The 22243-nt window shown below is 37.5% G+C and overlaps 1 protein-coding gene across 1 annotated transcript in view; it reads left to right on the top strand.

The window, feature by feature from the left end:
- SPOCK1 (SPARC (osteonectin), cwcv and kazal like domains proteoglycan 1) overlaps nt 1-22243 on the top strand; it is a gene marked incomplete at both ends in the record, with an annotated part of 319318 nt that overhangs the window by 183115 nt on the left and 113960 nt on the right. The window contains one exon of the mRNA XM_082324565.1: nt 1133-1247. Coding sequence (XP_082180691.1) covers nt 1133-1247 — 115 coding nt within the window. The remainder of the gene's footprint in view (nt 1-1132; nt 1248-22243) is intronic.

Raw genomic sequence — 22243 nt, 5'->3', positions numbered from 1 at the left:
GGATCTTTCCTAATCAAAACTGTAAAGAGGGTACCTGAGGGTAAACCCTAGTACCCTGCACTTTCCAATGCAGGATTGCATGTCACTTTTGCACATTTTCCAGACTCCTGACTAGCTGCAGTACCTCAAATCATCCATCACATTAGAGGGAGAGAAACTCCCTGTACTGCCACCATGTCCTTTTCTCCAGCAACTTAAGAATTGTTGAGCTAAAGATTGCCCACTGTATTATTCATGCTGGGGCTGGCTGAAGTACTGAAGACACATTTCTGGGCAACGTGTCCCTGTCTGTCCCCAGATCCTGTTAGGGTCCTGTTAGGCTACTGGAGGAAAGAACAAAGTGGTGATTGCTCCTCAGGGAACCAAAGCCTCAGACCAAAGCAGGGATGGTACCACCCAGAGGGGGAACATTGCATAGTGTCAGAAGGAGAATAAAGAGTGTAAGGACGGACTTTAGAGGAAGAACTTTCCCTGGGGAGTATCAGCAGGGACAACAGCTTGGGCATATTTGCTCTGAGACAGCAACTCATCATGTTCTCTAATCCCACTTCCGACAGCACTGCTGGTGATGTAAGTTTTTGCATAAGAGCCCAGGATTATTTTACTGTTATTACTTCTCTTCTACTCAAGCTTTTAAGTACAGGAGATGCTTATCTGTAAAAATTTAAAATAATTTCTACAAAATAATATGCCTGTTATACAGTATTTGTGAAATTAATTTTATTAGCACTCTGCAATGTGTCAGTTATTAGCTAGCTTCTAAAATACTAGTCATTTTGTTACTTGTGAGTGTATTTTATTCCACCATAACTTTTCTATTAAATAAACAGCGTGATATAGATTATTATACCAGAACTTCATCCCAAAGTATCATGTCTAATATTAATGTGAATGCCAAGTTAGACTCAGTTCACTGTTCAATAATCAGAGTCGTTAAGGTCTCCATCTATCTTTCTACCTAAACGTCTCTATTGAACATGCAGTCTGAAAACAACGGCCCAGACTCTGAAGTGGCAAAGTATGTATTTGCTCAGATGTGGGAGTGTTCATTCTAACCAGTTGTCATCTGTCAACGAAGAGGTAACTTTATATGCATTTCTCACTTTCTTTTATAATGTTTGGTTTTTTATAGCTCTTGATCCATCCAAAGATCCGTGTTTGAAGGTGAAGTGCAGCCCACATAAAGTGTGTGTCACTCATGACTATGAAACTGCTATTTGTGTAAGCCGCAAGCAGCTGGTACACAGGTAAGGAAACTTTATGTTGTTTGAGGTTTTTGTGTCTTCATAGACATCCAGTATGATGAGAAGAAGTAAAATGAGAAAACTCCAAAATGAACAATAAAAAACATAATTTTAAAACATTCCTTTAAAGTTTAATTTGCATTTTTTTTCCAAAAACAAATAGAAGTCTTATTATTTATGACTCAGGCTATTCCAAAAAGATGGACCAGAACATGGTGCACCATGTTGTGTGGAGTGCAGAATGCTCTCCCTGTTCTGGGAGTGGTTTTCTTCTCCCAGAGAGCAGCAAATATGCATATTTTAAAATCTGAAAACCTATAATATGAAATGAAAACATTGTGTCAGAGACATCTACAGTTCCAGTAAATTAATATGCAGTTAAAAAGAGATTAGTAAAGATTTTTTTTTTAATAGATCAAACCTCTGCTTAAATTTGCTTAAGAACTGAAAAATATTGGTGGAACTTTGTAGAGCATCTCCCCAGGGAGGCACATAATTGCAGAAAGCTCCAGATGTGATTGTTGAAAGACTAAATTAAGAGCAAATTAAATAGCTAATATCTTAAAAGCTTTGGCCAAGATGTTCAAATTAGACCACAGAATTTCACTGAGAGAAGATACGAATAAACAAAGAAAAGCCTACCAAGCATAGATTGAAATATGCTATGAACAATCAAGAATAAAGAAATTTATAAACAAATTCAGAGAAGACAAACTAACATTGCCCTATTTTGGAAGTAGAACAAGTAGAACCAGTAAAGAAACTGGTCTTCAGTATCTCCAGAGTCTCTCTGAGTCAAAACCCAGGAGAAAACTGAAGAAATAAGCCCCTCCACTTGCCAACAGATGTCAAATAAAACCTGTACTGCTGTAATGGGCAACTCTGAATGGTTGGTCTGTACTTTAAGAAAAACATGTTGTGTTGCTTTCATTACATTTGGGTGATAAATCTGGGGACTGGTCTCCAATTTCTTTCCCTGTTTAGTAGGGAAGCAAAAATTTGCCTGTAACAACTCGGGTCCCTAAATATCATTGTCAGCTGAGATTTTAGTTCCACAACTGTTTAAGCCAAACTGAATTCAGGATGATCTGATTCCCATGTACCACAGTTCATCTTATCTCACTGCTACCTGGCTGAGGAAGCTAATCCAGTAAAAATAAAAATTGTCTTTGATTTATAATACAAAGTTAATGGTGTAATGTGCATGAGGCAGTATGTTTAATCTTTGGGTTTCAATATGGAATGAATGCTGGAAGGATGTTAGGGGTATGGCTATGTGCAGTGCTTACATTCTAATGACATTTTTGGCATTATGTAGCTTATATTTTCTAGTTAGGATGGATCTAAAGCACTTGCATTATGTAGTAGTCCTTATGATATATAGACATAGATGTTGAGCCAAATGCTTTCTGAGCTATTTCCAGCATTTAATGTCCCAAAAGTGGTCAAAATGGTGCAGAGTAATGGTATAGAGGAGGAGCAGAGTATCCATTTTTTACAGAAACCAGGCTGTGTTTCATGTGATCTCTCTATGATTCCTCCTCTGCCTGCAGCTATTTCAGTAACCTTTGAGTAGCACTGTGACTATGGAGATGAATAGAAAAGTATTGAAAACTTACTTTGAAAATTCTCCAAACAATTGCCAGCAAGTTTTGTAATGCTGAAAGAACTACTTCTGATGTGTGATAGCAGCATGTATGTCCCCAAAGTGTTTTTATTCTCAACATATCCGGCTACCCTTGCCTCAGAGGGTAGACGTGTCAATGAGGAAGGTAACTAGGCCAAATTCTCTGCTGATTTGAATCAGTGGAGTGACACCACTGAAGATTTTCATCTTTAGTCCCACAACATTCTGTTCTTTTTTCCGTGCCTGACCTGAATACTGCTGTAAGTCTGACTGCAGTCATATTTAAGGCTGTGTTAATCAGGAGTAAATGCATTACAAGAGGTGGAGTTGCACCTATTTAAAACCAGTGAAAGTCTGAATACATTAGTGTGGGCACAGGTCTAGTAAGAGCCATCAAATAACACAGCACCATTGCGATTGCTTTACACATCCACAGTGCTTTTGGGTGTGCTCAGAAGGATTTTCCATTTCATGCATCATTATCAGCTTGCTGTAGTGGCTTTACAAAGCATGTAGGCTCAGCAAAAAGTAATCAGGAGAGCAACATCTTGCGTTATGGCTGAGGCTTTCAGACAGAGCTACGCTGATTTGCATCACCTGATTAACTGGCCTGCTGAAGAGTTGCAGCACAAGGAAACTATTTTTCCAGGCATAGTGTAGTTAACTTTGAAATCACCAGTGACAACACAGTGCCATTGCTGTTTCATTTCCTTTGTGCTGGAATGCACGCTTTTTAAACCACTGCAGGAATACAATAACAGTGTATAAAATTGAGTTAAATGGAAACGTGTTATTTTACATTTACTCAGACCCTGGCTCCGTGACGGCTAACTCATCCTGTGAGGCTTTCAGGCAGAGCAAGCCTCATGCCTTTAGACTAAGACTCACATCTAGCAGCACGGCTGTCACATATTTCACAAACAGTGCTGTGGCTTTGATCCTGCCCACGGTGGACCTGCTGGATGGCACATGGGGTGGGCACGTGGGACAGCCGCTCACGGTGCCCTAGGTTTGGTTGTGGGTTACCCCAGGGTGCCAAAGGAGCCTGCTAGAAGTCCCATGCCCCAGGGGCAGCCTGGCAGCCTGGCCTCCCCTGTGCAGCCTCCTCCTTCCCTGCTCCTCCTCCCCTCCCCTCCCCAGTCACCTGGTGAGCAGCCCTGGGTCTTGAAGATAAGGGAGAAGATGTCTGAGAGGTATTTCAGACAGATAATAGTGTTTTGTCAGCACATCTGCTAAGGCGTTTACAGTACAAATTGGACAGGGCATTAAGAGAAAAAGCAAGACTGAGCAGTGATTGAAGAGTGTGTAAAAGATAAATTTGAAGGTACCTTCTTATATGCTTAATAGTCCTTGGACTAATGATAGAGCCTTATGAAATCTTTTGTGTGGATTAAAACCGCTTTCAATTTGGACATGATCTATGAGGAAGAGTCTTTATTAGTTCAGTTTTGCATGAAATGCAGTCGTTAATATCTCTCAAAGATTTCTCATACATTTGCATTCCTGTAAAACTTTATGCCATTGGTCTCTGCTGGTGTTAATGCAGCTGACAGGAAGGAAAGATGTCGCTCTTGGGCTTTTTTTTTTTTTTTAAAAAAGAACAGAATGAGAAAAGAAGATTGATGAAAAAATAATGGCCATATTAACGTGGGCAGAGTTTACAGCTTTGTTCAGTCCATTTAACTGGCGATCACCAATTAGTTCATCGCTGCAGTGTATGTCGCTCACAAAGGTAATCAAGCGATATCTTTGCTGCTCTGCTGTGACTTAGAAATCCAGCTATTTACTCAGTATTTCTTCAGTGCTTTTGAGGCAGCTGCTGCTGACAAGAGGCCGCTACCGAGTTCCTCGCAAATTTTTTTTTAAGATCTGGACAAATTCCCAGCTAAAACATCTGTTCTTCTAAATTACGCATCAAAAGCTTGGTCTCACCAACGTGGCAACGTTGGCAACTACACTTATCCACAATGAGCAGACGAATCTCCCTCTCTTTCTTTACAAATCCTGCGGTTGATACACTAGTTCTGGTTAGGAAGGACCTTGTTGAAAACAAGTCCACTAAAACATCCCCATATGTGAAACTGAGCATTTTCATACCACTGCTATTCTATGTGCTATTCATGTGCTTTAAAGTGTATCCAAAAGGGAATTAATGAATACAGGGAATTATAATTGCAAGGACATCAGTGACCCACCTGCTTTCAAGAACTGCTTGGGAGCATTACAGAAAAATCTTTGACCACAGCAAATGCACTTTTAGGGATTTACTGAAAAGTTGTGCACATAAGCAAGGATTTTAAACAGCACTATTGCTCAGTGTGTATGTATTAGGTCAACAGTTAACTTTTAAAATGCACTAAATACGGGGCCTATAAACCCTAACCCTGTTGTTTTGCTCTCCTCTCTGACTCGTGCATGTCTCTGTTTTCTCTTGCGTGCTTTGCTGCTAAATGCTAATGAGGGTTGGCACACCACCAACGGCTCCTTTGGGGTTAATATCTTCCCTTGCTGAAAACCTGACTCCCACATTTTCAGTGGCCTGACCGATGTGAGGGAGGGCTTGTTCCGAAGCTCATGATGTTTAATTCGGTGTGATTTATGTGGTAATGTTTATCAAAGCCGGAATACGTGAGCAATCTATATGAGGTGTTGTAACAGAACCAGACCTGGGAGATGATTAATTATCTTTGGATCTACTAATAACATCAGTTAGTTCCCCAGCTAGCCTTGCTGTGTTCATAGCTTTTTTCTATTCTCTTGTCCATTTTCATGCTGATTCAGAAAATAATTGTTGTTCATTTGTGTATTAAGTACAATTTAGGAAAAAAGCATCTCCTAAAGGGAACTTTACAAAATAATATTGTTCAGCTTCCTGTTGGTATATTTATCAGTCTTAATTGTTTGTGTTTTACTTGCATGTATTTTCTTGAATGGACTGCCACACACAGCAAGATGGGAGGACCAGACAACAATAGGGCAAGACCACGCTGTAGTTTATTCATTTTTTTGTCTTTCTCCATGAAGACTATCCAACTAGTTTTTCTAGTAAGCTTTTATTACTTCTGAACGTTTTCAAAGCAAAGTGTCACTATTTCTAACTTCTCTGCAAATCCCTACTTTTCTTTCAGTTTGTGCTAAAAATAAAGAGGGAAGGGATATGACTCCCTAAGAAGCAATATGACTCCCTAACAGGGTGAATTCTCCCCCACTTCACTGAAGTCTTGCTGCTTTTTTGTAAGCTGGCAGATGCAAGACAGGCAAAATTATGCAGAAAATGTGGAAAATCTGCTGTAAAAATATTGTTCTTTCAATTATTATTTAATCTGAGCTGAGGAAGAATGCAGTTATTTTCAATGGTGCTGCAGTAGAGCACAGTTTGTTCATCCATCTTGGGTAGGCAGCATGCCAAAAACTGTGTTCTGGGACACTGGGGCGTTCCTAGAGTAACAGGGCTCTATAACTTTAATGGTGAGATGTGGGACTCCACTCAATAATTCAGGATAATACGGCTCTATAATAAAATCATTAAGAAGATTAAATTATTAATGTATGCACTGGATGCAGAAAACATAAATATCAAAATTATTTTTCACATCCCCAGAGTCTTTTGGAAGTTCTGGGATGAATTCACAGTTATGAGTTAGTTTTTACTGCAGATTTGTTTATGGGCACCAAATTAATTCTTTTGTTGATTAACATTTTCAGAATTAAGGGAAGAAAACTGCGCAGTTCAGAGCAAAAATAAAATCTTTTGACCATTGTTTTAGAAAAAAATAAAGCTATTTCAAATTTGTTGGATTTTTTTTCCAAGTAACAATACAATATTTACATCTCTCTGCAAACTGTTTTGGAGTCACTAAATCTGATTTTCCCTTAAAAAAAAGAATGTTTTCATGCAAAACATTTTATCCACCTCTAATGCTCAGCATTGATTTCTCTAATCTACTGGCATAGATTTTTGCTTCAGAAGAAAGAGCGTTGAATATTTGATTAAATACACACTCACAAAAAACAACAGATTGCATTACCTTTTTTTCAAACAAATATATTGTACTGGGGAAATTGCCAAAATTTAGGCTTATTATTCCCAAAGGTACCTCTGACAGAATCTTGGAGAATTATTTTAATTCTCTATGAATGAAAGTTCTAGACATGAACAGGATGGAGTAAATGGCATTTTTTTTTGTCATTTGTAAACTCTAGTGCATTGCTCTGTAAAGACTATTATTCTTTCTAATATCTAATCACTCATGGTACATTACACAGTTTAACTGTAGCGCATGCTGTTTGTCCAGAAAAATAAATGAGAATCCAGGAAAATCAAAGAGAGAGGAGCCTTTGAGGTCACAGCCAAGTACATCACATAATGGGACGTGCAAGTGGTGTGCAAGTGCTGTGTGCAAGCCCTTAGGGAAACTCAAAAGCTTTTAAAAGTATTTAATCTCTGGACTGCCTGATAAAGGCATGTCTCTGCTATAGTGCAAAAGCTTTGGATTTTGCAGCAGACAAGTAAGAGACACGTGGAAATCAGGCATGTTTGTTTTTCCGGTGTGGGCTAAGTTGCTTTTTAATAAGACAGAGAGCACATGGTATGACGTGTCGTCAATCTACAAGTACTCAAGGGGACCGCTGAATATTAAGAGAGAACAGCATAAGAGGCTGGCACTATCCTTTATTCCCCATTACAGTTATTTTTAAAATTTTGATTATGAAAATTATGATCTACGCATGAACTCCCAAGGGTCAATAGCTTTTCCTCCAAGACAGTCTCCATCTTTAACAGCCCGGGGTTCAGTCCAAGGATGCTTAAATATTGGAACAGTGCTCACTGTTTTTAAAAGCAGATATTACTCTACTGAACAAGATAATCTGTAAACTGTAGATCTCATTCTCCAAATGGTCCATTTCTCAGTTTCAGCTCTGCCTAAGGTAAATTGCTTTTAACTAAAGAGACCGTAGGGAGAGCCTGTGGAGGGACTAGCTTTCATCAGTCAAGATGATAGGGGCTAGTTCTGTTCTGAATCATGAGACTGACCTACTTGCCTACAAAGTCCTTGCCTACAAAGTCCTTGCCAGGACTTTCTGCACAAAAATCCACCAGTTTACTGTTTTCTGGAGGAAGCTGGCTATGGTATCTGCCCTCAATAGACAAGACTTCATGTACCTTTTAGGCTGTTTTCTGGCTTTCCCGAGCTTTGGATACGCTGTTGACTTCAGTTTATTTAAAAACTCCGAGGTAAAAGACCCCTGAACATTAGCCAACATGTAGAAGGAAAGGTCCGCTTTCCTTGACTTTAGTCATCTTTAAACCTGAATTCAAATATGGTTCCTGACTGAAAGCAGAAAGTGCCCAAGTTTTGCACCATGCTTTTTGGCATTTCCATACATTTTCAAACTTTCACAGAAAAATGTAGACATGCTAAAGTATGGTCAGGCAGAGCACAGATATCGCCCATGGAAACTGTGCAACAGCTGGCAAGGGGATTGTCACCAATAGCCTAGATGTGAAACTTTCTGCATCCTGAGGCCAATTAGCCCCTCTGCACTTCTCTCCCCAGAGCTGGTAACTCATTGCTAGTCATGCTTCATCAGCTTTAGAGCTCATTAGAGTAGTGCAAGGTGACTGTCTCCTATTGGACATGAGTAATTTTTGAAATATATGATAGTGCACAGCTCTTTCATAATGGATTTTAGAGTGTGTAGTCCTCATCTCTGTCTGCCTTGGCATAGCAATAGATGAACTTGTTCTTGCTTTCAACAGGGGATTTACCGTATTTTATTCACAGTCACCAAGCACCTGGCTGCTGGGGTGAACATCTTACTGCTAAGGTCATTGTCTTTTACTCTGCAGCTCCTCTCTCACCGTGCTCTACTTTACTGTGAGATTGCTGCAAGCACAAAAGGAAATACAATGGGTATTGAGACGTTCTCCGGCTGCACAACTCCTGTTAGACCAGTACCAGAGCACTCTCTGAAAACCGCCTCAATACCTCTGGATACCTTTCCTATCATCAGAAAGTTATTATATTGAATAGAATAAGAAGATAAGCCATTATCTTCTGCACTTTAATTAACATTTATAAATAGTTTAGTTTGTGCATTTAAAGACAATATTATTGCATGGGTTGAATACCGCTTTGTAACATTCCTGCTCTTAATATTTGTAGTTGTACACTTTTAGCAGTATATAAAAATGGACCAGAAGTGACTTCTTGGATCATTAAGTCCAAAACCTCTGCAACACTATCATATAAACTTTTTCATTAGCCTACCAAGTTCTGTCTTATAGTAAAGTTTATTGCCCCCTCTTCTCAGTTTGGAAGAATCCTTAGCATCTCAACTCTTCTGGTTAGAAACCTGCCAATATCTAGCCTAAATTTATTCAAATCCAACTAAAACTTCTGGAGTTTTCCTAACTGGTTCTTCAGTATTTATTTGGAAATAATGACTTTCTATGGTTTTGCTAAACTTAGCAAATGCTCTTACTCTTTTCTTATAGCTCTCTTAAAAAGACATTCCTCTTGACTGTCTCGGTTTTCCTTTGTAGCAGAGCTTATTTGGCTTGGCTGCTGAGATCAGTCAAGAAATTAAACCCAAAATTATCTCTTTATCTTCTTGCTATTTGAACTCTTTACACGTCTTTAGGTATTATATTCCCTCTGAGTCATTGCTTATTAAGATTTTAATCTTTATTTCTTAAATTAATCCCCTCATTTAAGTGCCTGTGCTGTTCATGCTTGCTTTAAACCTGTGGTTGTCCTTCTGTGACCCCCAGTAGAATATCTGCAATTTGGACATCCGTATTCCAGGTGGGCTTTCAACTGAGATTTCTGGAGAACAGTTCTGCCTGTAATGCTGTGTGTGTCTCTGGATTGATATACAGTCAAGAATTGGCTAGATATATGTGCCATTTGCTGTTTCAAGGATTTGTACACAGCATTCTACATTTGTTTTGTCCTCACTAGAAACATACAATAGCCAAAATTACTTTTCTGTGAATAAAACATTTTTTATTAACATGATAACAAAAGGAGGGGGAGGAGAGAGTTTGAAATAAATACAAGCCATAACTAGCTGAGCCTTACATATAAACTATATATAAAATTCAGTGTTTAGAGCTCTGAGATCTGACCAATATGAAACCTAAATGTATAATAGTGAAAAATGCATGTCTGAAAGTTAATGTGTGAATGTAAGTTTGTGCAGCAGATTTATAGAGAACACAAGCCAGCAGGAAAGCATAAACATATAAAAGATAAAATAAGGGCAACACAGTGTTTGTTCTTCAACACTTTTACTATCTCAGTGGGTTCTTTTGTTGGCTGCAGAATTGGTCATATATAAACCTCTTGATATAGATCTTATAAACTTGTCAAGAGCTAGCATTCAAAGTTAGGTTAGCATCCAAAAGCTCCTGTTTCCCTTGAGATATCTGGAAGAAGGCTGAGTTAAAAGTTCAATCACTTCCTCCATGGCATTTGTCTATTCCTGACTTGGATTGTGAGCTGTTGACAGTGTAAGGGATGTTGGCTTTTTTGTTGTTTGGAAAGCTTCTCTTGCTCACTCTAAAGGGAGCGAGAAATGAAAACAGTAATTGGTATAAATGTCACCTGCTTGGCAGATGTCAAGAGATTTGCCAACAAATGAATAATGAACAAATGAATAAAGTTTGATGGGACTCACTGCCTGTGCATCCTTGTCCTGTAAGAGGACGTTAGGCTTTGCATATGGAGTAGATTGGCAATTCTTTGATTTCAATGCTGTCTCAAACAACCTTAACACATCATCATTATCACTTTTATTAAAATGCAAACAGGTAGGTATATTAAGATGTGCAACCCAAGAGGACAGTTCTACAGGCTCTCCATATACCTGTCGGCAGTACCACATTTGACCATTGACCTTGTAGGTCACATGCATGTGTTAGTGCCTTGAGCTGTTGGCTGACTTTCTCTATGACTATGTTAATCCTCGCAGGACCTGGAATCTTCAGTCTTTCTGGGTTTACCACAGCCCAGTAGGTTAAGGATCTATTCCCTGATTCACACTCTTTGTATTTTCTGTATGTTAAAAACTTTAACCATAGAATTGCTGGAAACAAATTTGTAATAATATTTAATACGGGTCTGTTTTTTTGCTGTGTATCCTTATGTTAAATCTGTTGAGTAATCCAGTCAGTCAGAAATTATTATTTAATGTTTACAAATGACCTCCAATGCTCTGAAAATTACTCTGTATTTATACAATAATCTGTTTACTGGAGATTCTAAATTTATTGCTGGTTTTTTCTGTAGAAGCCCCAGGACATGAATGTGTTCAGAGGAAAAGTCTTTTTAGTGCTAATAAAATGCATGCTTTTGTAAGATTGGGACTGATATTTACAGTGAAGGAATTTTATTAGAGCTTTTCTTCAATCTCTAATACCCCATTATATTGGAAAAAGTATCAAATGTGCAGCATTTTAAAATCTGCCTTTTGATAAATGGCATTATCTATTCCAATTGCAGTGAATATTACAAACAATGTATTTTGAATGAAATTTGAAAATTAGGCCTTAAAAAATACTGCATTTCATTTGATGCTGGTCAGTTTGCTCCTTTTTACAATCATGTGTCTTCAGTATGATGCAGACTCAACATATATAATTTTTAAACCTACCAAAGACTGATCTTTATTGTTCTTAAAACAGTTCTATATTTTACCATTACACTTCGCAGATTTTTCCAGTTATTACTTCTAAAGCCGTTCAGTAGCAGTGAAAGGCATTGATAACAATAGCCTAAAATTCTAATGAGTTGGGTCAGAGTCTTATACCTCTTGCCTTGCATAGTACGCAGCTTTCTGCCCTGTGTCTATGGCTCTGTTGGGTGGGAAACTTTGGCTTCTCTAAAGGTGGAAGTGTTTTTCTGCAGAATTCTGCTGAATTTCCTATCTTGTTCAACATCCTTCATCATTTCAGGCACAAAACTTCACTAGGAAAAATGATGAAGCCATATCCAAGACCACCCTGAGGAAATCATCAGCAAGTATCTTGGCTTTAATTTTTGAGTTAAAGGTTGCAAAAAACTTATACTGTGAAGACCTTTTCCACATACGTTTGCCAGCTCCACACTAGATTAGCAACAAAGGCGTGAATGACAGCTAATACAAGAAGTTGAAAAAGGTAGTCTTAGGTGTTTTATCCCTTTTACAGCCATACGGTTCCATCTAATGGCAATCTTCTGAAAGAAATAGCTTATGAAAACAATAAAAATGAGCTTCTTGCGTCATTCATTTTCTTATTTGGTGCAAGTTATGTTATCAAAATTAACTTTTAATCTATTACTTCCTGCTTCTTTAGTATTTCAATTTCTACCATTCTCTTTTCATTAATAAGCTTATGATTGCCTGCTTAGGGCTCTGCCAGAACTCATCAAGAGCTCAACCTACAGATTTTCAATTTAGTCATTTTATATCAGATTAATTCAACCAATGAACCACGAATGATATTATTTATGGACATGACCCACCAAAGTACAGTCTGTTTAAAGCTCTCTTTATAGGGAGTGCTAATGATGATTAGAAATCAACCCAAAATATTTTGCTTCTTTAAATACGTCTGTTCAGGTATCACTGTTCCACTTACAAATTAACTATAGAAAGGCAATGCTGTGCCATTAACTTTTTAGGCAAAAAGAGTAATACCTCAGCATGCTTGTGAAAGATATATTGCTTGTATCTCTAGATTCAAACCAGTCTTACAATATATTATAATTTCATTCCCGTGAGCATCTTCTGTATCTTAAAAAAGAGGAGGAAAAAATCTTAATATTGCTGTGTAATACTTTATGCTTATAATTGTTCAGCCAATTTTTTAAGGGAGTCAAGGAGGGAAACACCATGCCAATGTGCGTTGTAATTACAGTCCATATCACCAATGCAAAACTCTTGTGTAATCTCTCTAATAATTGGAAGAGGTGATCAGATGGTTGAACTTCTAAAGCTAAAAACGAAAAGAAGGAAGTTCTATTCTGTGGTTTGACCCTTCATTCTTTCTCCCTTGAATCTGCTGTGAAAGTCAGTGCTAAATTCTCAGTGCCAGTAGTCAAAAGATCAAATTTTATCTCATACTAAGCCACTTCATGGCTTCTTAAAACTGGAAAGAGTTATTCTTTCAGCACCCCACAGCTCTCAGGATTTGGCCTAGTGGATTTGATGGTCTGGAGGCTGTGAGCAGGCAATCCATGAGACAATGTTGAACTCCAACATTCACTTTCAACAGGAAAATATTGATTCATTAAAGCCATCTCATACTTACATGCCTGTAGCTGGAAGCCTACAGGGTCATTTTATGTTTGGAGGATCCATATTGACCTTTCTCTTCTGTAAAGTCAGTGATATGTCTTTTATGAAGGACTGTATATTCATTCTAAGCCACTTAACTGGCTACAGTGTAGAGCTGTTTAAAATAAATAAATAAATAGCAAATATATCGTGACAGATTCTGTTACATTAATGACGTGTAATTACCAGGAAACATTTCTACACATCTGTGCTATTAAATCTTTGTGGAATAGCGGGGGCAGGAAGATTAATAAGTTTCCAAATTAGATAAGTAAGAATTATCAAGCCTTCATTTTGCTATCAATTATTGGATTTATGTTCTCTACTTTAACAGTGAAATCGTAAAAGATTCATTGCAAGTAAATACAGAATGTTCAGTGATTGCAATTTAAAAAGTCAAAATTTCTAGCAGATTCCACAGAGTTACTTCCTACTCTAATTAGTATATTAAAACAAGAAAAAAAAGAAAACTTGTATTGCAGCCAGTGTAAGAATGCCACCTCTATGAAATAAAATGTTGCAATTAGGTACAGTACTTAAAACTGTTTTGTTGTTTGTTTTTTTTTTAATGTTCTTGGTTAGCTCTTTGTAGAATTATCTGTATAGTCTTTGCAGTATCAGTTTGCACAGTTGAGCTCCCTGCTGAGGTTTTTTTCACATTGGCACATTTTGAGAAAGTAGAAACAGAAATGAGCTGAAAATGAAAACAAGCTTTTAGCTTTCAGTATTGAGCAGACATGTTCTGGAGTTCTCTGACAAAATGGTTTTCCTGTCAATTCAACAAAACATTTCCTAGGAATGTAAAGAATAGTTCTTGAAAAGAAAGTCTCTCACCTCAGAAATGTGAGTAGGTTGATGAAGAGACCTTGAATGTAGAATGTAAAAAAGAGAGGTTCAAGGCTTGTGACTCAGGTAAAATAGTCCTCTGGATCTTCTGATAAGTGGTTATTGGCTTTTCTTTATGGCTTTCCCTCAAAGTTTATAGTTTTTATTCCTTTCTCTCAGGGTTAATTGGAGAAGGGATTTGGTCTCAGCAGCCTAGGTGAGTGCCCTAGTCACTGGGCTGTCAAACTGGTATCTGTCCATGTCTGACCCAATGCATATTTCATTAATTATGCAAAATCCACTCAGTAGCGTGATGGTTATGGCATTCAGCTGGGACTGAAGCTCTGCTGAGTCGGTACTGCTATTGTTAACAGAAGGGTAAACAAAATCCACTCCCATGACTTTCCAGCATACCGCCTTTGAGAAGTCAGTAAAATCAGACTGGTGTAATCACCACCTCCTATCTTGATGGTATGACAAATTTATTTTATGTTAAGGTTGTGAAGAGAATCTATAGCATATAGTTACCCTCAAATGACTTGAGTATTCAATCATCATTTGTACCAAGAGAAAATAAGACATTGTTTTCTTTCGTTATTATCTCAAGAGACAGAGTATGGCTTTGCTCCTGGAATAGTGTGTCCAGAGACATTTTCTTTCTTCTTTTCATTATTTGAAAGTGATCTAGCATAGCTGCTTTCATATTTTATTTCTACAATGGTAGAGATGAAACATATTAGATTATGATTTCTGAAAGATTAAATCCTTTGCCTGGGTGTTCACTGGTTTCTGATAAATGCCAACTGTTAAAAAAAATTCCCAGTCTCCTTTCTTTTCCATTTTCTGGGACAGTATCTTTAATAAGTGGATATTGCGAAGACGACTTTCCCAGTAGCCCTCACCTAGCCTTTTTTCTTAGAATTCTCTTTGCATACTGAAGAATAGGCAATTTCTATCATTCTCTCTCTTTATACTTTTCCGGGTAAAGCAAATGCTTCAGAGTGTTCAAAGGAGTTGCTACTAGACCTGCAGGATTCAGGGGAAAAAAATATCTCACAGACCTTGTGAATACTTAGTGATGTGATCACTCTAACTACTGCAGTATTTTGCTTATATTACCTTTTAACTCTAGCAGCAGAACTTGTCATGAAATAAATATTCTCTGACAGTCTCTGTACTTTTCTCCTGCCTAGAAGATCTGCACTTGGAAAAGAAATGATTTTGTCCCTTAATGAGGGCTTATGTTATCTCACACATCTGAATAAACATGCTCCAATACAACATAACACAGTTGTAAAATAAAGAACAATTTTTGTACCTTGAGGCTCTTTTACAACCCTGTAAAATTTCCAAATTATGTTACTTTTCAAAAAAAGGAAAATATGCCTGAGGGCTAAAGCATGCTGTGCAGTTCATTGGAATCCCAGTTATTTTCACTGATATATTTTATCTCCTGTTTATTTTTATGTATTTTTATTTGTCCTCTGGCCTAAACTATATTCTCATCTTTAGATTTTTCTCATCTTTCTGTCAGCACTGTACTTTGGAGGAACAGGAGTGTCCTGACAGTTATGACTGGGATTAGAGGAGCTTTCTACTGCAGTCCCGGTTTTGACCCAGACTGAATCAATCATCTGTAAATTGTTCATGTAGCACTCTCTACTAGAAAGGAATGGTTTTGTAAAAGTTTTGGAGAAGTTATTTGAACTAAGTTATTTCACTTTTGCAAAGAAAGCTTTGCAAAGTTTTTATTAACAACATTGTTCACACTCAAATTTAAGATGTTGTTTACCATTTACCTTAAAGATACAAAATTGAAGTTTTGTTCTGAAGTAACATTTAAACTGTCACTGATGGAGAATACAGCCTTAAGACTTCAGATTATGTTGCAACATTGTCGGTTTTTCTTCTGTATCCCCTTTTTTTTCTCCTTTCACTGGCAATAATATTGAGCCTTCCAACTGTATTAAACTCAAGAGGCTTTATAAAATACAGAGGATAAATGTGATCTAATCACTCTCATTAAATAGGTTTATTACTATTCTATGTTGGAATCAGTGAGAAACTGTTTTCTTGTCTTTTCACAAATTTGGAGTTTTTAGCATTTTTCCGACTTCACAAAAAGCCAAAATCTTGAAAAAATCATGTTCAGATACACAGTAAGGTTCAGTCAAATTACTCCAAGCATTTGTTCATCTAATCTTGAAATATTTCAGTTTGATTTTGATGTTTCTTTTTTAACAACTTCCGGTGTAAATTTTGTTTTAACACAAAAAGGCTTTTAATATAAACTAGCCTATATCTCTGAATTTGGGTAAATAAAACATTTTGACAAGATTAGCTCTTTTCTCCTTCAGCATTTTTACAGATATGGAAATCCATTTTCCCGTGGATGATTTTGGTTTCAACTAGTTGGCATTTGCTTCTTTGAGAACGACATGTTAAGTATGTTTCTAAATTTTCCATGTTCTCAGTTTCAAGACAAGGGCCACTGAGGCACCAACTACTTGTCCTGATACACAGGAAATAAAGTAGTAGGTTGGAAATGATGACTCTAGAAAATGAGGTCAAAATAGCTGAAAAAGAGGTATTTGTAAGGCCTTGTTCTTTCAGTTGTTCCAAAACCAGCATTGCTGAAGTCTGATGGAATTTGCTAAAAAAAAGTGGGGGAAAAGCTCTTTCAAACAAGTGATTACTTGGCAGTAGCATACTAAGCTTTCCATGCTCTGCTAGAAGGCTATTGCTGAGATTCTTGGATGGCTGCATGCCTTATGTTTCACAAACTACATGGTCCACACCAATATCCTGTTCATGTGTGCTTTGTTAGGGCTTATGATTGTATTTCTTGTATTTATGTGTATTTATGCAGCTACTAAAGAGAATTGTCTTTGTATCATCCACACTCATACTTTATAAAGTTTAGTTAGAACCAATATATCTGCTTATGCTAGCTTTGTTATTCTAACTCTGTCACAGCTTTATTATGATGATATCTAGAAAAATGTTATTTAATATGTATGGGGAGTGACAGTTGGCAATTTTGCTTTGCTGATTTAACCTAGCCTCTAGCTTTGATCACCACGCAACCCATCTTCTGTTACGAAACAAACCAAACCGTTCTAATTAGTTGGTTGTTACAATCAGTGATCATCAACTGTGGAACACTAATTAACCTTAGTAGTAAAGCATAATGTAAGTTTTTTTGTTCATTTGTTTAATGAGTTAAGAAGTCAAGACAATAGTGTTAGTTAGGAGTTGAAAATACTAAGAAAGAATCAAACCTGCTCCTCTTATCTAGCATTCAGTCTCTTGACTTGCTCAGAAGATGACTCAACAGATAGAGAAATACAGGGAACTTATATGTCGTCTGCTTTTTCTCTCCTCTTCTTTAGAAATTCTTTCTTGGTACCTTATTGGCATTTAAATTGATGGTCCGTGTTGAACAGAAAGGACATTTTGTAGTTTTGTTGTGTAAATGAGTCTGTCCATTCTTCATTGCTGTACGTTGTAATGCTGTGTGCCATTATTCTGGTCAGTCATCTGGCTTTAAATCTCTTTCAAGTCCTTTGACAGATTTTTCTAGTCTTAGCTAATCCAGTTTACCTGAAGCCCAAGACTGCCAAATTGAATTACACTGCGGTCATTCCTGCTTAGCACCTCATCCATAGTTAATTTCTTGAGCTCCTATGTTTTATCTGTGTATAAATTTTTCATTTGCAACAATATTTTAGCTTAGCAAAGGAAGAGCTGAGAAGTCTGAGGGGTTTTTTAATTAGTTTCTTTGTTAGTTCAGAAATTTTTGCTTCATTTCGAACTAGCTGCCTGTATAACTGAGGTTCATAGTTGTTTCAGAAACTCATATTCCAGTTTTTGATGAAACACAATGAGAGCTATTCATTTCATAATGAGTTTCACCCAGCCCTTGACAGCACACCAGCAATATGTTGAGTGCTGAAATGTAAATCCTGCCCTCTTCACAGCTGAGTAGAGAAGAGCTCCGTCACTGACACCTTAGGATCATGATCAAGATGAGATAAATTGTCTGTAGACTGTTGGTCAGAAAACACAAGCTGAAGTTTCAATGTTCCTGATATTCAGTGGTCTGATTACTGCAATTCACCTGTTTATAGGGCTCTCTGCTAAATTCTAAAAGGTAGGAAAGAACTGAGGATCATTAGAGCATGAATCTGAAACACAGTTGTTGATATATGAAGCAGCCTTACAGCTGCTATACTGCAACCCCCAGAGTAAGAAGCCTTTGGCTTCGTTTATATATAAAGAAATGGGCTCATGCAGAAGGTATCTCAGAGCATGTAAATTACTTTCCAGCTCTGGGAAGAACCAAACTCATATTCTGTATTTTACCTTTGCAAATACCTCCTTCCCTCAGCAAAAGTATAATTTACTAATGACCCAGAACTCTGATAGGTCTCAAGGTAAAAGTGCATTTTGTATGCTAAACAGTATACAGACTGAAAATGAGAGAAGAATAGATTGTAAACAAGCAAAATGTGAGAATAATTGTTCAGGTGATCTGAAAGGATTTTAGGAAGAAGATATGGGACATAGCTAAAATCATGATATTTTCCTTTTGGACATAGTGGAAAGCAGAAAGATAATGTGCTATGGCTTGTGTCTGGGAAAGGAAGGATATAAAGAATAAGTTCAGATGATAAATGTGATGATAGGGAAACAGTGACTGAAAAGCAGAGAAGCTGATGTGAGAAGAAATATTGTATGCTTGGTTTTGACATAGCAAGCTTCTAATGTGGACAAGATGTTCCTGAGAAGAAATCACAATGATACTACAAAGAGATAGAAGGATAAACCAGAGGACACCTATAGTTTCAAGTGTAGAAAGATAAGAAGACTAGACTATTACAGGTAAAGCACCAAAATGACATTGAGAGGCCACTGAGAATATAATACTTAATATGCTACTTCCTAGTAGAGATGGAAAGAATAGTTAAAAGTAGGAAAAGAAATAACTGGTTCTCCAAGGGACCTCATTTTTGAGGTTGAATGAAGCAGAAGAAAGTTTCAGAGGTAGGAGGGGGAAAGTGAGAGGAAAAGGAGATTAGCTAGGAGGAGGTTGGAGCAGAGTGGTCAGACTGAAGGACTGGAATCACAATGATTAAATACAGCAGTGAGTAAGAAAGGGCACTGCAATTTTTTCTCAATTTGATAAAGTTCTCCTTAAACAAGCCAACCAGATCTTGAGAAAATAGGGCTGGAGGAGAGAGTCAGAGATGTCAGTCAGGCAGCAGGTAGACCACAGACAGTAGGTTTTGAGAGGAGAAAAAAGTGTTTTATGAAGAAACACAACAACGTTGGGGAAAAAAGAATAGGATGAATAGTGGAAAAAAAAATTGGGCAGTCCCTAGATTTCCACCAGAGCAGCAGAGAAAATGGTGGAAGGAAAGAATAAGAGCAAGAATAAGGTACCAGGAATCAAAACTGAGTAGGAGAAGGACAGTGGAGATTGAAGGAGAAACTGTTGAGAAAGCCGTCTGGGTGCTTACAGGAATAGAGCTCAGTACACAAGAAAACCATGGTCAAGAGTGGCCATTTCTTATGAGTGAGATGGTTAATGCAGGATTAGACCAAATGAGTTGATAGAGATGAAGAAATGTTGACCCTTGTTCAGTCCATTAGTCTCTCCTAAGCTAAGACACAAATGATGAATGGGGACAAAACAGAGTGGTGACGTAGACGTATAGTTGACGTATAGTGACACAGACGTATAGTTGATCACAGCAAGATAAACAAAGGGAAATGTATGCTGAAGTGCAATTCAGGTGGGAAGGAGTGACTGAAAGTAAGGTGGCACATATTCAGCCAACAGCATTATCTGCACTAAACCGATTCCTGTTTAATAACTTAGCAGCAAAGTATTTAAATCTGGTTTTGTACACAACCTGTAAAAGTCCCGGGTAATGTTATGCTATATATCTAAATATGTCACTGGTTGACTCTCACTTTTTCACATAGTAAAATATGCTTTTGAGGAAGCTGCTATAAAATGCTGAAACTTTCAAAAGTGTAAATGCATAGCGACATTGCATTTTAATGGCACCTTGAGCCTCCATGGTTAGGGGATCCTATGGATCTACATATTTGAAGAATATGGGAAGAACGGATGGTTTGTATGCATGGTTGCTAGGCTTCATGATTCAAGGTCACAGCAAAGTGAAATTTTAATAGCTCAGTGGAAGTAACTCATAAAATGTATATCTTGCAGTTTCGGCAAGTATGTCGATTGCATTCATCTTCAAATTTTACCTAAAGGTGTGTTTCACCACGTGCTGTCTCTAGACTGGATCATGTGCGTTCAGTTAGTATCATAAATTAATATGATTATGTAAATTCCATCTATTGGTTTGGGACCTTCCTGAAGCTCTAGTCACCTTTCATTAAGACATAGCCTGATATAAGTTGGATAATGCTCTTGATGGCCTCATTTGAGAAGCTGGGAATGGTATAGATATTATGAGCTTCATCTCTAGTGTCAAATAACCAAACAGACAGCACTGAATATGTTGAGAAATTCAGCAGAATGTTTAGACATTCATAGTACTGAACTCTGCAAGTCAGCAGTGCTGAATAAGCAACAGGGGCATTGGCCTATTTAGATGCTAAGAAGGATGGGATTTTAAAATTACCCAGCTCCTTATAATATTTATAACTGGTTTGGTTAGCATGCATTTCCCTGACATTCATTTTATTCTGACATAGGAATCTGCATTCTGATTATTTTTCCAAACCAATCTTGAATAGTGGATTTTGACTACACTCTGGAGGTGGCTTTGGGATTGATTTTTGTTTTTTAATTGTCTGTTGTTTGACAAGCCAATTTATTCAGAAATCTTATACGAATTCTTAGGTAATGGATGCTAATTGTAAAAATCCTCAACAGCTTAATCTGCTGTAGCCTTCTGGAGAATTTAATAAGCCTCTCTCATAATAAAATGTGTCAGAAGGGGCAAATATTTTGCTAGCACAGCTTGTAACTGATTGTTTGTACCATAGTAGCAAGTATTCACACAACAGAAGTACTGTGCAGTCATTTTTAAAAAGAAACATTTGGTTTAGTGCCTTAAAGGCATGAATTATTACTATATTTTTTAAAACGCATTTACTTTCTCATCCCTACCAGCAATATGTCAGTTTTTGTGAGGATTGCATGTTCTACGCCTTAGGAAAAGCAAAATCAACATAATGAAGCAGAACGCAGCTAGGCTGTCTAAGGATGCTGGGGAGGGGGGAGGGTCACTGATTTTTCCCCTGCAGTTGCGAAGTGACAAGAAGATTTCTGAACCTTTTTGCTTCAGGGGAAAAAAAAAAAAAAAAAAAAAAAAAAAAAAAAAAAAAACAACTCACACTTTTTTGGGCAGTAGGGCTTTTTGGAGTGTAGAAGTAAGGAATATGTTGCATGTGACTGAACTACTGCCATTGCTAGAATAAATAAGACCGGGTTATAAACCGTACTGAAGGACATAGAGCTGATAAAAATCCCAATGTGGGTCTGCCAGCTATTTCAGCCCACTAGTTTATCCCAGCAGTTTCATTCCGCCAAGCAGCTGAATGTCTGCAGAGACATGAGACACTGGGGTTTTGATGGTGTTACACTTGACAGACCCCTGCATTTGGCTGAGAATGAGGACCATTTTAAAGCTTGTCTATCCACAGCTTCTGGGAGATTCATCGGTCATGTTGGAACTTTCTGGTGTTATTAAATGCTGCCAAGAAATCTGCCATGATTTTTAGCCTTACTAAGTAACTTGCACCTTTCTGATTGCACAGCTACTCAGTCACGCAGGGTTCAACCTTGTAACTAGAAATACCAGCTGTAGCGGGGAAATGGTGGAAAATGACTTCTCTGCCAGATCTGGTGAAAACAATTTTGAAGCTGTCTAATTGCATGAAACAGGGCATAGTGAGTAAGGATCAGCTTTATTTCCCAAACAAATGTGACAGCTCAGATTAATCTAACATGCCATCAGCAATTCATCTTCCTCGGAGATCTTGACAAGCTCCACCAGCAGAACGAGGCACACCTGATCAATACAATATTTTAATATCAAAATAATCAGATCCTGGGCAGAGAAAAGGTACCTTCATCCTCTTAAAAAGTATTCTTTTCTGGTAACAGGGGAAAAAACATGTAAGCTATCATAAAAGGAAGAAAAGAAAGCCAATGCCAAAAAAAGTATTAAATTTGCTG

Source organism: Platalea leucorodia (genome assembly GCF_965183815.1).
Source record: "Platalea leucorodia genome assembly, chromosome: 11".
Taxonomy (NCBI): Eukaryota; Metazoa; Chordata; class Aves; order Pelecaniformes; family Threskiornithidae; genus Platalea; species Platalea leucorodia.
The sequence above is the reverse complement of the archived record's forward strand: the minus strand, read 5'-3'. Positions and strand labels throughout refer to the sequence as shown.